This window comes from Phyllobates terribilis, unplaced genomic scaffold, assembly GCF_046119375.1.
Source record: "Phyllobates terribilis strain yellow unplaced genomic scaffold, ASM4611937v1 Scaffold_1__5_contigs__length_1240528914, whole genome shotgun sequence".
Taxonomy (NCBI): Eukaryota; Metazoa; Chordata; class Amphibia; order Anura; family Dendrobatidae; genus Phyllobates; species Phyllobates terribilis.
This window is the reverse complement of record NW_027362761.1, coordinates 48,731,228-48,745,659: the sequence shown is the minus strand read 5'-3', so window position 1 is coordinate 48,745,659 and position 14,432 is coordinate 48,731,228. Positions and strand designations below refer to the sequence as shown.

Genomic DNA, 14,432 nt, shown 5'->3' with positions numbered 1-14,432 from the left:
AATGCTATTGAGCAGTCCACAGTCCACTGTAAATGCTGCTGCTGAGCAGTCCACAGTCTGCTGTACACAATGCTTTTGAGCAGTCCACAGTCTACTGCAAATGCTGCTGCTGAGCAGTCCACAGTCTACTGTACACAATGCTAATGAGCAGTCCACAGTCCACTGTAAATGCTGCTGCTGAGCAGTCCACAGTCTGCTGTACACAATGCTATTGAGAAGTCCACATACCACTGTAAATGCTTTTGCTGAGCAGTTCTCAGTCTAGTGTACAAAATGCTATTGAGCAGTCCACTGTAAATGCTGCTGTTGAGCAGTCCAGTCTGCTGTACACAATGCTAATGAGCAGTCCACAGTCTACTGTAAACGCTGCTGTTGAGCAGTCCACAGTCTGCTGTACACAATGCTAATGAGCAGTCCACAGTGCACTGGAAACGCTGCTGTTGGGCAGTCCACAGTCTGCTGTACACAATGCTATTGAGCAGTCCACAGTCCACTGTAAACGCTGCTACTGAGCATTCCAGTCTGCTGTACATAATGCTATTGAGCAGTCCACAGTAAATGCTGCTGCTGAGCAGTCCACAGTCTGCTGTACATATTGCTATTGAGCATTCCAGTCTACTATAAACGCTGCTGCTGAGCAGTCCACAGTCTACTGTAAACACTGCTGCTGAGCAGTCCACAGTCTACTGTTCACAATGCTATTGAGCAGTCCACTGTAAACGGTGCTGCTGAGCAGTCCAGTCTACTGTACATAATGCTATTGAGCAGTGCACACTCCACTGTAAACGCTGCTGCTGAGCAGTCCAGTCTGCTGTACACAATGCTATTGAGCAATCCTCAGTCTGTTGTACATAATGGTGCCGAGCAGTCCACAGTCTGCTGTACACAATGCTAATGAGAAGTCCACAGTCCACTGTAAATGCTGCTGCTGAGCAGTCCACAGTCTGCTGTAAACAATGCTAATGAGCAGTCCACAGTCCACTGTAAACGCTGCTGCTGAGCAGTCCACAGTCTGCCGCACACAATGCTGCGGAGCAGTCCATATTGTACTGTACATTCTGCTGCTGAGCAGTTCAGTCTGCTGTACACAATGCTGCCAAGCAGTCCACAGACTGCTGTACATAATGCTGGCGGGTAGTCCACATTCTGTTGTACTAAAGACTGCCTAGAAGTCCATATTCTGTAAACTCTGCTGCTGAGCAGTCCACAGTCTACTGTACACAATGCTATTGAGCAGTCCACAGTCTACTGTAAACGCTGCTGAGAGCAGTCCGGTCTGCTGTACACAATGCTATTGAGCAATCCACAGTCCACTATAAACGCTGCTGTTGAGCAGTCCACAGTCTACTATACACAATGCTATTGAGCAATCCACAGTCCACTCTAAATGCTGCTGCTGAGCAGTCCACAGTCTGCTGTAAACAATGCTAAATGAGCAGTCCACAGTCCACTGGAAACGCTGCTGTTGAACAGCCCACAGTCTACTGTACATAATGCTATTGAACAGTCCACTGTAAACGCTGCTGCTGAGCAGTCCACAGTCTGCTGTACACAATGCTAATGAGAAGTCCACAGTCCACTGTAAATGCTGCTGCTGAGCAGTCCACAGTCTGCTGTAAACAATGCTAATGAGCAGTCCACAGTCCACTGTAAATGTTGCTGCTGAGCAGTCCACTGTCTACTGTACACAATGCTGCGGAGCAGTCCATATTGTTCTGTACATGCTGCTACTAAGCAGTTCAGTCTTCTGTACACAATGCTGCCAAGCAGTCCACAGTCTACTGTACACAATGCTAATGAGCAGTACACAGTCCATTGTAAACTCTGCTGTTGAGCAGTCTACTGTACACAATGCTAATGAGCAGTCCACAGTCTTCTGTAAATGCTGCTATTGAGCAGTCCACAGTCCACTGTAAACTCTGCTGTTCAGCACTCCACAGTCTGCTGTACATAATGCTATTGAGCAGTTCACTATAAACGCTGCTGTTGAGCAGTCCACAGCCTGCTGTTAACTCTGCTGCTGAGCCGTCGACAGTCTGCTGTACACAATGCTATTGAGCAGTCCACAGTCCACTGTAAAAGCTGCTGTTGAGCAGTCCAGTCTGCTGTACACAATGCTAATGAACAGTCCACTGTAAATGCTGCTGAGCAGTCCACAGTCTACTGTACACAGTGCTATTGAGCAGTCCACTGTAAACGCTGCTGTTGAGCAGTCCACAGTCTGCTGTACATAATGCTATTGAGAAGTCCACTATAAACGCTGCTGTTGAGCAGTTCACAATCCGCTGTACACTATGCTATTGAGCAGTCCACGCTCCACTGTAAACGCTGCTGCTGAGCAGTCCACAGTCTGCTGTACACAATGCTAATGAGCAATTCACAGTCCACTGTAAATGCTGCTGTTGAGCAGTCCACAGTCTACTATACACAATGTTATTGAGCAATCCACAGTCCACTGTAAACGCTGCTGTTGAGCAGTTCACAATCCGCTGTACACTATGCTATTGAGCAGTCTACAGTCCACTGTAAATGCTGCTACTGAGCAGTCCACAGTCTGCTGTACACAATGCTAATGAGCAATTCACAGTCCACTGTAAATGCTGCTGTTGAGCAGTCCACAGTCTGCTGTACACAATGCTTATGAGCAGTCCACTGTAAATGCTGCTGCTGAGCAGTCCACAGTCTAATGTACACAATGCTAATGAACAGTCCACAGTCTACTGTAAACGCTGCTGTTGAGCAGTTCACAATCCGCTGTACACAATGCTATTGAGCAGTCCACGCTCCACTGTAAACGCTGCTGCTGAGCAGTCCAGTCTACTGTACACAATGCTATTGAGCAGTCCACATTCCACTGTAAACGCTGCTGTTGAGCAGTCCAGTCTGTTGTACATAATGCTATTGAGTAGTTCACAGTCCACAGTAAATGCTGATGCTGAGCAGTGCACAGTCTACTGTACACATTGCTAATGAGAAGTCCACATTCCACTGTAAACGCTGCTGTTGAGCAGTCCAGTCTGCTGTACATAATGCTATTGAGCAGTTCACAGTCCACAGTAAATGCTGATGCTGAGCAGTGCACAGTCTGCTGTACATATTGCTATTGAGCATTCCACAGTCCACTGTAATCGCTGCTGCTGAGAAGTCCACAGTCTACTGTAAACGCTGCTGCTGAGCAGTCCACAGTCTAATGTACACAAAGCTAATGAACAGTCCACAGTCTACTGTAAACGTTGCTGTTGAGCAGTTCACAATCCGCTGTACACAATGCTATTGAGCAGTCCACACTCCACTGTAAACGCTGCTGCTGAGCAGTCCAGTCTACTGTACACATTGCTAATGAGCAGTCCACATTCCACTGTAAACGCTGCTGCTGAGCAGTCCAGTCTGCTGTACACAATGCTATTGAGCAGTCCACATTCCACTGTAAACGCTGCTGCTGAGCAGTCCAGTCTACTGTACACATTGCTAATGAGAAGTCCACATTCCACTGTAAACGCTGCTGTTGAGCAGTCCAGTCTGCTGTACATAATGCTATTGAGCAGTTCACAGTCCACAGTAAATGCTGATGCTGAGCAGTGCACAGTCTGCTGTACATATTGCTATTGAGCATTCCACAGTCCACTGTAATCGCTGCTGCTGAGAAGTCCACAGTCTACTGTAAACGCTGCTGCTAAGCAGTCCACAGTTTGCTGTACACAATGCTATTGAGCAGTCCAGACTCCACTGTAAACGCTGCTGCTGAGCAGTCTACAGTCTGCTGTACACAATGCTATTGAGCAGTCCACAGTCCACTGTAAATGCTGCTGCTGAGCAGTCCACAGTCTGCTGTACACAATGCTTTTGAGCAGTCCACAGTCTACTGCAAACGCTGCTGCTGAGCAGTCCACAGTCTACTGTACACAATGCTAATGAGCAGTCCACAGTCCACTGTAAATGCTGCTGCTGAGCAGTCCACAGTCTGCTGTGCACAATGCTATTGAGCAGTCCACAGTCCACTGTAAATGCTGCTGCTGAGCAGTCCACAGTCTGCTGTACACAATGCTTTTGAGCAGTCCACAGTCTACTGCAATTGCTGCTGCTGAGCAGTCCACAGTCTACTGTACACAATGCTAATGAGCAGTCCACAGTCCACTGTAAATGCTGCTGCTGAGCAGTCCACAGTCTGCTGTACACAATGCTATTGAGAAGTCCACATACCACTGTAAATGCTTTTGCTGAGCAGTTCTCAGTCTAGTGTACAAAATGCTATTGAGCAGTCCACTGTAAATGCTGCTGTTGAGCAGTCCAGTCTGCTGTACACAATGCTAATGAGCAGTCCACAGTCTACTGTAAACGCTGCTGTTGAGCAGTCCACAGTCTGCTGTACACAATGCTAATGAGCAGTCCACAGTGCACTGGAAACGCTGCTGTTGGGCAGTCCACAGTCTGCTGTACACAATGCTATTGAGCAGTCCACAGTCCACTGTAAACGCTGCTACTGAGCATTCCAGTCTGCTGTACATAATGCTATTGAGCAGTCCACAGTAAATGCTGCTGCTGAGCAGTCCACAGTCTGCTGTACATATTGCTATTGAGCATTCCAGTCTACTATAAACGCTGCTGCTGAGCAGTCCACAGTCTACTGTAAACACTGCTGCTGAGCAGTCCACAGTCTACTGTTCACAATGCTATTGAGCAGTCCACTGTAAACGGTGCTGCTGAGCAGTCCAGTCTACTGTACATAATGCTATTGAGCAGTGCACACTCCACTGTAAACGCTGCTGCTGAGCAGTCCAGTCTGCTGTACACAATGCTATTGAGCAATCCTCAGTCTGTTGTACATAATGGTGCCGAGCAGTCCACAGTCTGCTGTACACAATGCTAATGAGAAGTCCACAGTCCACTGTAAATGCTGCTGCTGAGCAGTCCACAGTCTGCTGTAAACAATGCTAATGAGCAGTCCACAGTCCACTGTAAACGCTGCTGCTGAGCAGTCCACAGTCTGCCGCACACAATGCTGCGGAGCAGTCCATATTGTACTGTACATTCTGCTGCTGAGCAGTTCAGTCTGCTGTACACAATGCTGCCAAGCAGTCCACAGACTGCTGTACATAATGCTGGCGGGTAGTCCACATTCTGTTGTACTAAAGACTGCCTAGAAGTCCATATTCTGTAAACTCTGCTGCTGAGCAGTCCACAGTCTACTGTACACAATGCTATTGAGCAGTCCACAGTCTACTGTAAACGCTGCTGAGAGCAGTCCGGTCTGCTGTACACAATGCTATTGAGCAATCCACAGTCCACTATAAACGCTGCTGTTGAGCAGTCCACAGTCTACTATACACAATGCTATTGAGCAATCCACAGTCCACTCTAAATGCTGCTGCTGAGCAGTCCACAGTCTGCTGTAAACAATGCTAAATGAGCAGTCCACAGTCCACTGGAAACGCTGCTGTTGAACAGCCCACAGTCTACTGTACATAATGCTATTGAACAGTCCACTGTAAACGCTGCTGCTGAGCAGTCCACAGTCTGCTGTACACAATGCTAATGAGAAGTCCACAGTCCACTGTAAATGCTGCTGCTGAGCAGTCCACAGTCTGCTGTAAACAATGCTAATGAGCAGTCCACAGTCCACTGTAAATGTTGCTGCTGAGCAGTCCACTGTCTACTGTACACAATGCTGCGGAGCAGTCCATATTGTTCTGTACATGCTGCTACTAAGCAGTTCAGTCTTCTGTACACAATGCTGCCAAGCAGTCCACAGTCTACTGTACACAATGCTAATGAGCAGTACACAGTCCATTGTAAACTCTGCTGTTGAGCAGTCTACTGTACACAATGCTAATGAGCAGTCCACAGTCTTCTGTAAATGCTGCTATTGAGCAGTCCACAGTCCACTGTAAACTCTGCTGTTGAGCACTCCACAGTCTGCTGTACATAATGCTATTGAGCAGTTCACTATAAACGCTGCTGTTGAGCAGTCCACAGCCTGCTGTTAACTCTGCTGCTGAGCCGTCGACAGTCTGCTGTACACAATGCTATTGAGCAGTCCACAGTCCACTGTAAAAGCTGCTGTTGAGCAGTCCAGTCTGCTGTACACAATGCTAATGAACAGTCCACTGTAAATGCTGCTGAGCAGTCCACAGTCTACTGTACACAGTGCTATTGAGCAGTCCACTGTAAACGCTGCTGTTGAGCAGTCCACAGTCTGCTGTACATAATGCTATTGAGAAGTCCACTATAAACGCTGCTGTTGAGCAGTTCACAATCCGCTGTACACTATGCTATTGAGCAGTCCACGCTCCACTGTAAACGCTGCTGCTGAGCAGTCCACAGTCTGCTGTACACAATGCTAATGAGCAATTCACAGTCCACTGTAAATGCTGCTGTTGAGCAGTCCACAGTCTACTATACACAATGTTATTGAGCAATCCACAGTCCACTGTAAACGCTGCTGTTGAGCAGTTCACAATCCGCTGTACACTATGCTATTGAGCAGTCTACAGTCCACTGTAAATGCTGCTACTGAGCAGTCCACAGTCTGCTGTACACAATGCTAATGAGCAATTCACAGTCCACTGTAAATGCTGCTGTTGAGCAGTCCACAGTCTGCTGTACACAATGCTTATGAGCAGTCCACTGTAAATGCTGCTGCTGAGCAGTCCACAGTCTAATGTACACAATGCTAATGAACAGTCCACAGTCTACTGTAAACGCTTCTGTTGAGCAGTTCACAATCCGCTGTACACAATGCTATTGAGCAGTCCACGCTCCACTGTAAACGCTGCTGCTGAGCAGTCCAGTCTACTGTACACAATGCTATTGAGCAGTCCACATTCCACTGTAAACGCTGCTGTTGAGCAGTCCAGTCTGTTGTACATAATGCTATTGAGTAGTTCACAGTCCACAGTAAATGCTGATGCTGAGCAGTGCACAGTCTACTGTACACATTGCTAATGAGAAGTCCACATTCCACTGTAAACGCTGCTGTTGAGCAGTCCAGTCTGCTGTACATAATGCTATTGAGCAGTTCACAGTCCACAGTAAATGCTGATGCTGAGCAGTGCACAGTCTGCTGTACATATTGCTATTGAGCATTCCACAGTCCACTGTAATCGCTGCTGCTGAGAAGTCCACAGTCTACTGTAAACGCTGCTGCTAAGCAGTCCACAGTTTGCTGTACACAATGCTATTGAGCAGTCCACACTCCACTGTAAACGCTGCTGTTGAGCAGTTCACAATCCGCTGTACACAATGCTATTGAGCAGTCCACGCTCCACTGTAAACGCTGCTGCTGAGCAGTCCAGTCTACTGTACACAATGCTATTGAGCAGTCCACATTCCACTGTAAACGCTGCTGTTGAGCAGTCCAGTCTGTTGTACATAATGCTATTGAGCAGTTCACAGTCCACAGTAAATGCTGATGCTGAGCAGTGCAAAGTCTGCTGTACATATTGCTATTGAGCATTCCACAGTCCACTGTAAACGCTGCTGCTGAGAAGTCCACAGTCTACTGTAAACTCTGCTGCTAAGCAGTCCACAGTTTGCTGTACACAATGCTAATGAGCAGTCCACAGTCCACTGTAAACTCTGCTATTGAGTAGTCCACAGTCTGCTGTACACAATGCTATTGAGCAGTCCACAGTCCACTGTAAACTCTGCTCTTGAGTAGTCCACAGTCTACTGTACACAATGCTATTGAGCAGTCCACAGTCCACTGTAAACGCTGCTGCTGATCAATCCACAGTCTACTGTACACAATGCTAATGAGCAGTCCACAGTCCACTGTAAACTCGGCTATTGAGCAGTGCCCAGTCTGCTGTACACAATGCTATTGAGCAGTCCACAGTCTACTGTACACAATGCTATTGAGCAGTCCACAGTCCACTATAAATGCTGCTGTTGAGCAGTCCACAGTCTACTATACACAATGCTATTGAGCAATCCACACTCCACTGTAAACGCTGCTGCTGAGCAGTCCACAGTCTGCTGTACACAATTCTATTGAGCAGTCCACAGTCTGCGGTACACAATTCTATTGAGCAGTCCACAGTCCACTGTAAATGCTGCCGCTGGGTTCTGCACAATCTGCTGTAGATATTGGTACCTGGCAGTACACAGTCTGTTGTAAACACTGCCATTGTGCATTCCACACTGTTTTGCAAGTGCTCCTGCTGTCAAAACCGCTGCAGTGAATTCCACATTGTGCTTTGTCAGTCTTATCATAAACCCCTTTCCCTCAACAAATAGATAATTACCAGATTTAAAGGGCATTCTAAACTTGCCGGCCCCCACACTGAAAACACAGCTACCATGAGGAAATGGACCTTATCGCTCCCAGCATCCTGCAGCTTTCAGTCATAAAGGAACAGCTGGAAAGGCTTAAGTCACCGCTCAGTAAACTGTGAGCAGCGTCTGTGTCCTGGCACTGACTGACTTGTCTCTGCAGTGTATAAGTGCATCGACAGCTGTCAGTCAATGTGCCAGGGCGGGCTTACAGACGCTGTTCACAGCTTACTGAGTGGTGATGGAAGCCACTTCAGCATGCCTTTATGACTGTAAGCTGGAGGCTTCCGGGAGGAGTGAAGGTCATTTGCTTACGTTATTTGCACTTTTAGTCTGGCCAGGTAGCTTTGGAAGGCTATTACTTGCAGATTAACCTCATAATAGCATTTAGGAACATGATAGGTTCGCTTTAAAGGGAATTTGTCACCAGGTTTTTGCCACATAATCTGAGAAAGAGCAGCATAGAGACAGAGACTCTAATTCCAGCAATATGTTACTTACTGCGCTGCTTGCTGTAGATTTGATAATCTCCTGCTGATAAAACAATTATTTTATTACTAGAGGACTTCTAAACCTGCTGCCATATAGTCCTCCATATTCATGAGCTCTGTATAACCTCACCGACACAACTATGTACATTTTACACAGTAAGCTGCCAATCAACTGTGGGGTTATACCGAGCTCAGCATTCAGAGAACTGCTAGATCTGCAGCAGATAAAACCAGGGCTGTGGAGTCGGTAAGTCAAACCTCTGACTCCAACTCCTCAATTTCCATGACTCTGACTCATCAATTTCCATGACTCTGACTCCACGACTCCTTCATTCTTGGCTCATGTTTAAGTGATAAATTTACTGTAGCACAGATTCATGTCAGCTAAAAGTCTAGACCCTTAGATCAGGAATAGGACAGACATTTATAGGATATTTCATAACTTTCCCAAATTCTTATGAAAAAAATATTCCCTACAAACTGCATTGAACTACTGTATCCAATTTATTATATATTTTAGGAGTTGGAGTCGTTCCATTTTATACAGACTCCACCAAAATGGACACCGACTCCGACTCCACAGCCCTGGATAAAACTGATTTTTATCAAAATAACAGCAAGCAGCTCAGTGATATATTACTACAACCCCTGGCAAAAATTATGGAATCACCGGGCTCGGAAGATGTTCCTTCACTTGTTTAATGTTGTTGAAAAAAAGCAAATCACAGACATGGCACAAAACTAAAGTCATTTCAAATGGCAACTTCAGGGCTTTAAGAAACACTAAAAGAAATCAAGAAAAAAAATGTGGTACTCAGTAAGGGTAATTTTTTTCAGACCAAGCAGAGGGAAAAAATTATGGAATCACTCAATTCTGAGGAAAAAAATATGAAATCATGAAAAACAAACACACAAAAAACACTCCAATACATCACTAGTATTTTGTTGCACCACCTCTGACTTTAGTAACAGCTTGCAGTCTCTGAGGCATGGACTTAATGAGTGACAAACAGTACTCTTCATCAATCTGGCTCCAACTTTCTCTGATTGCTGTTGCTAGATCAGCTTTGCGGGTTGGAGCCTTGTCATGGACCATTTTCTTCAACTTCCACCAAAGATTTTCAATTGGATTGAGATCCGGACTATTTGCAGGCCATGACATTGACCTTATGTGTCTTCTTTCAAGGAATGTTTTCACAGTTTTTGCTCTATGGCAGGATGCATTATCATCTTGAAAAATGATGTCATCATCCCCAAACATCCTTTCAATTGATGGGCTAAGAAAACTGTCCAAAATGTCAATGTAAACTTGGGCATTTATTGAAGATGTAATAACAGCCATCTCCCCAGTGCCTTTACCTGACATGCCGCCCCATATCATCAATGACTGTGGAAATTTGCATGTTCTCTTCATGCAGTCATCTTTATAAATCTCATTGGAACGGCACCAAACAAAAGTTCCAGCATCATCACCTTGCCCAATTCGCGATTCATCACTGAATATGACTTTCATCCAGTCATCCACAGTCCACGATTGCTTTTCCTTAGCCCATTGTAACCTTGTTTTTTTCTGTTTAGGTGTTAATGATGGCTTTTGTTTAGCTTTTCTGTATGTAAATCCCATTTCCTTTAGGCAGTTTCTTACAGGTCGGTCAGAGACATTGACTCCAGTTTCATCCCATTCTTTTCTCATTTGTTTTGTTGTGCATTTCCTGCTTTGGAGACACATTGCTTTAAGTTTCCGGTCTTGACGCTTTGACGTCTTCCTTGGTCTATCAATATGTTTGCCTTTAACAACCTTCCCATGTCGTTTGTATTTGGTCCAGATTTTAGACACAGCTGACTGTGAACAACCAACATCTTTTGCAACATTGCATGATGATTTACCTTCTTTTAAGAGTTTGATAATCCTCTCTTTTGTTTCATTTGACATCTCTCGTGTTGGAGCCATGATTCATGTCAGTCCACTTGGTGCAACAGCTCTCCAAGGTGTGATCACTCCTTTTTAGATGCCGACTAACGAGCAGATCTAATTTGATGCAGGTGCTCGTTTTTGTTAGTTTTTACAGGGTGATTCCATATTTTTTTTCCTAAGAATTGAGTGATTCCATATTTTTTTCCCTCTGCTTCGTCTGAAAAAAATTACCCTTACTGAGTACCACATCTTTTATCTTGATTTCTTTTAGTGTTTCTTAAAGCCCTAAAGTTGCCATTTGAAATACCTTTAGTTTTGTGCCATGTCTGTGATCTGCTTTTTTTCAACAACATTAAACAACTGAATGAACATCCTCCGAGCCCGGTGATTCCATAATTTTTGCCAGGGGTTGTAGAATCAGAGTCTCTGTCCCTACATCATGCTGCTCTGATGGGGTAGCAAAAACTTAGTGGCAAATTCCCTTGTAAGTTTCAATTGACAAAATGTATATATTCCATTTTTATCTTTTTAAAGCCTGATCATCTCTGGTGTCATCAGTGATATAGCAACTGACAGTTTTTTGTTGATAATCCAGAAACTAGTTATGCCATACCAACCCCTCTTTTCTTATGTTTGAGCATTTTAATTATCCTGCTATAGGTATCCTGTAACTGAACATTTATTCTTGTCCTTGCAGATAATTATCAGTTCCTGGTTGAACATGACGGGCAGTATAATCCGCTCTGCCAGTGCGGTCACATTCATGAATACTGGGAAGAGTAACTTGGTTTTCCTGTTTGTGGGACAGAGTATTTGTGCGGTGGCCCAGCCTCTTGTGCTCTTTGTTCCTGCTAAACTTGCTGCTGTGTGGTTTCCAGAACATCAGCGTGCCACAGCAAACATGATTGCCTCAATGTGTAAGTAATATTTTGCTTATGGCTTATGGCGTATGATCTCTTCTACAAAAATATACCTTGCTGATCTAGAATCCTAGATCTTTGAGTTCTTGTTAAAGTTCATTTTGCTTTTCATTTTGTTCTACTTTATCCAGCAAATCCGTTTGGCATATTTCTGGCAAACATATTGTCTCCAGTAATTGTATCTAGAGTTAAAGACCTTCCAATATTGGTAAGTAAAATCTTTTTAATCATACAAATTACATACCATCCACATAAAAGTTAACTATTCTATGTTTCTTATTTCAAGCATTGTGTCTATGGCATTCCTGCTGTACTCGCCTGCATTTTAGCAACAGCAGGAGTTCATGAAAAAGCCCCTCCAACCCCACCTTCAGTCAGCGCTGTTAATTCTGCCTCTGAGCCTTTCTTTGCTGGTTTAAAACAGGTAAGCTTTGTAATCACATGCCATTTTTTTTTGTCTTTGATGCCTAAAGGGCAGATCAGCCAGTTTTAGCTATGGAATCTGAGAGCAGCATGATGTACAGACAGAGAGCTTGATTCCAGTGATGTATCACTTACTGGGCTGCTTGGTGCAGTCTTGGTAAAATCTGTTTTCTCTGCTGTAGATGTATTAGTTCTTTGAATGCTGAGCTCTGTATAACCCTGCCCACACCACTGTTTGGCAGCTTCCTGTGTACACTACACATTGTCAGCAAGCTGCTAATCAGTAGTGGAAGCGGGGTTACACAGATTAGCTGGACTGCCTTTCACAAAACACCTAATCCTGCAGTGATAATCTCTTGCTGATAAAACACTGATTGGATTGACACTACAACAAGCTGCTAAGCAAATGATACATCCCTGGAATTACAGTCTCTGTCCCTGCATTATACTGCTCTTAGATTACGCAAACCTACATAATATATAATGGGCAACAAGTAAATGGCCAATAAGCACAGTATTACAATAAAATCTACATAAATAAAGTGCAAAGCACAATATCTTTAGTAAGTATATTTACTAAGTTTAATTCAATAGTAATTAAAATGTACATACAATGTTAAGACATTAAAAATACTACAGACCAGTGGGCATTGACAATAACCACTCACAAGTAGGTAGAAAAAAGGATAAAATAAAGGACATGAAAAGTGCATATATAGTCAACATTATTGAAAACTGATACTTCAATAGAGACTGGATCCAAAAATAGTAAATGTTAAACTCATAATGTGTAAATGGACCAAAAGAAGAAAATAGACAAGAATGGAGAAAGATGTCAAATATCAATACATATAAATAAGGATGCACACACTCCACACAACCTGACCTGCTCCATGAAGTTCATGATGGATATATCCGTCATTAAGGGCATAAAGAGAGATAAAGTGCTGCCAGAATTTTCTGAAAGCAGTATTCTTCTCTATCAGGGCCGGCTCCAGGTTTTCGTGGGCCCCCGGCAAAAGAGTCTCAGTGGGCCCCTTCAACACATACATTCATGATACACAGATACGGCGGAGAAATCTAGGTACACAACGTGCATGTCTGCTTACTGTGCATATGTGCATGTCTGCATATGTGAAGGATGAGGGGACAGCCTGGGCCCTCTGGCGCAGGCTGTCCCCTCATCCTTCAAATATGCAGACATGCACGCACGCATACAGTACGCAGACACGCACACACACAGTATGCAGACACGCGCACACACAGTACGCAGACGCGCACACACCGTACGCAGACATGCGCACACACACAGTACGCAGGCATGCACACACACACAGTACGCAGGCATGCACACACACACAGTATTCAGACATGGGCCATGTGTTTGAGACCCTTGCTCTAAAGTGTCAAGTAGAATTTCTTGTCAACTGAGCATTACCTAGATTGGACAAAATTGTAACCTGTTGTTTAGCTGAGAGCCAGAATGTTCTAATTCACTTTAGCAGACTAATGTCAAATCTGCTAAAACTTTTTTTTTAATTAACTATGTTTTTGTCAAAATTTTTCACAAATACAAGAATAAAACATTATTGAATTGTTGCACTATCCTTCTTGGAAGCACATTTAATCCTTTTTAAGTTGTGTTCATTGAATAAGTAAGAGTATTCATGTCACATTGAAGCCAGATTTTATAATGTTGCACAGAATAATTAAAAGAAGTACAAGAAAGGTCAAATGAACATGAACAGTAAATGCTAGATTTGTAATTGTGTCCTTATCTTTTACAGCTCATAAAAAATAAAGCTTACATTATACTAATGATTTGCTTTGGAAGTGGTCTCGGCATTTTCACTGCCTTCTCTACATTTCTGGAACAGATACTATGCTTCAATGGCTATTCAAATGTAAGTCTAACATTTCTTTTCTTATTCTGAAAGCACCACTCCAGCATTTTTTTTATTTTACAGCTGGAGTGGTGCTTCTAATATACAGTCATGGCCAAAAGTGTTGGCACCCTTGAAATTGTTCCAGAAAATGAAGTATTTCTTCCAGAAAATTATTGCAATTACACATGTTTTGTTATAAACATGTTTATTTCTTTTGTGTGTATTGGAACAACACAAAAAAAACAGAAAACAAAAGGCAAATTGGACATAATTTCACACAAAACCCCAAAAATGGGCCGGACAAAATTGTTGTTACCTTTCCAAAAATGTGGGTAAACAACTTTGTTTCAAGCATGTGATGCTTATTAAAACTCCCCTCTGGCAAGTAACAGGTGTGAGCAATATGAAAATCACACCTGAAACCAGATAAAAAGGGGAGACGTTGACTCAATCTTTGCATTGTGTGTCTGTGTGTGCCACACTAAGCATGGAGAACAGAAAGGGGAGAAGAGAACTGTCTGAGACT

The 14,432-nt window shown here is 43.9% G+C and overlaps 1 protein-coding gene across 2 annotated transcripts in view; it reads left to right on the top strand.

Annotated features, from left to right (window-relative positions):
- The window catches only part of SLC49A3 (solute carrier family 49 member 3), a 116,392-nt gene that overhangs the window by 63,141 nt on the left and 38,819 nt on the right, over window positions 1–14,432 (top strand). For both annotated transcript variants that reach the window (XM_073661701.1, XM_073661691.1), the window contains 4 exons: window positions 11,375–11,594; window positions 11,729–11,805; window positions 11,884–12,021; window positions 13,808–13,924. In XM_073661701.1, the coding sequence (XP_073517802.1) occupies window positions 11,375–11,594; window positions 11,729–11,805; window positions 11,884–12,021; window positions 13,808–13,924 (552 nt within the window). The remainder of the gene's footprint in view (window positions 1–11,374; window positions 11,595–11,728; window positions 11,806–11,883; window positions 12,022–13,807; window positions 13,925–14,432) is intronic.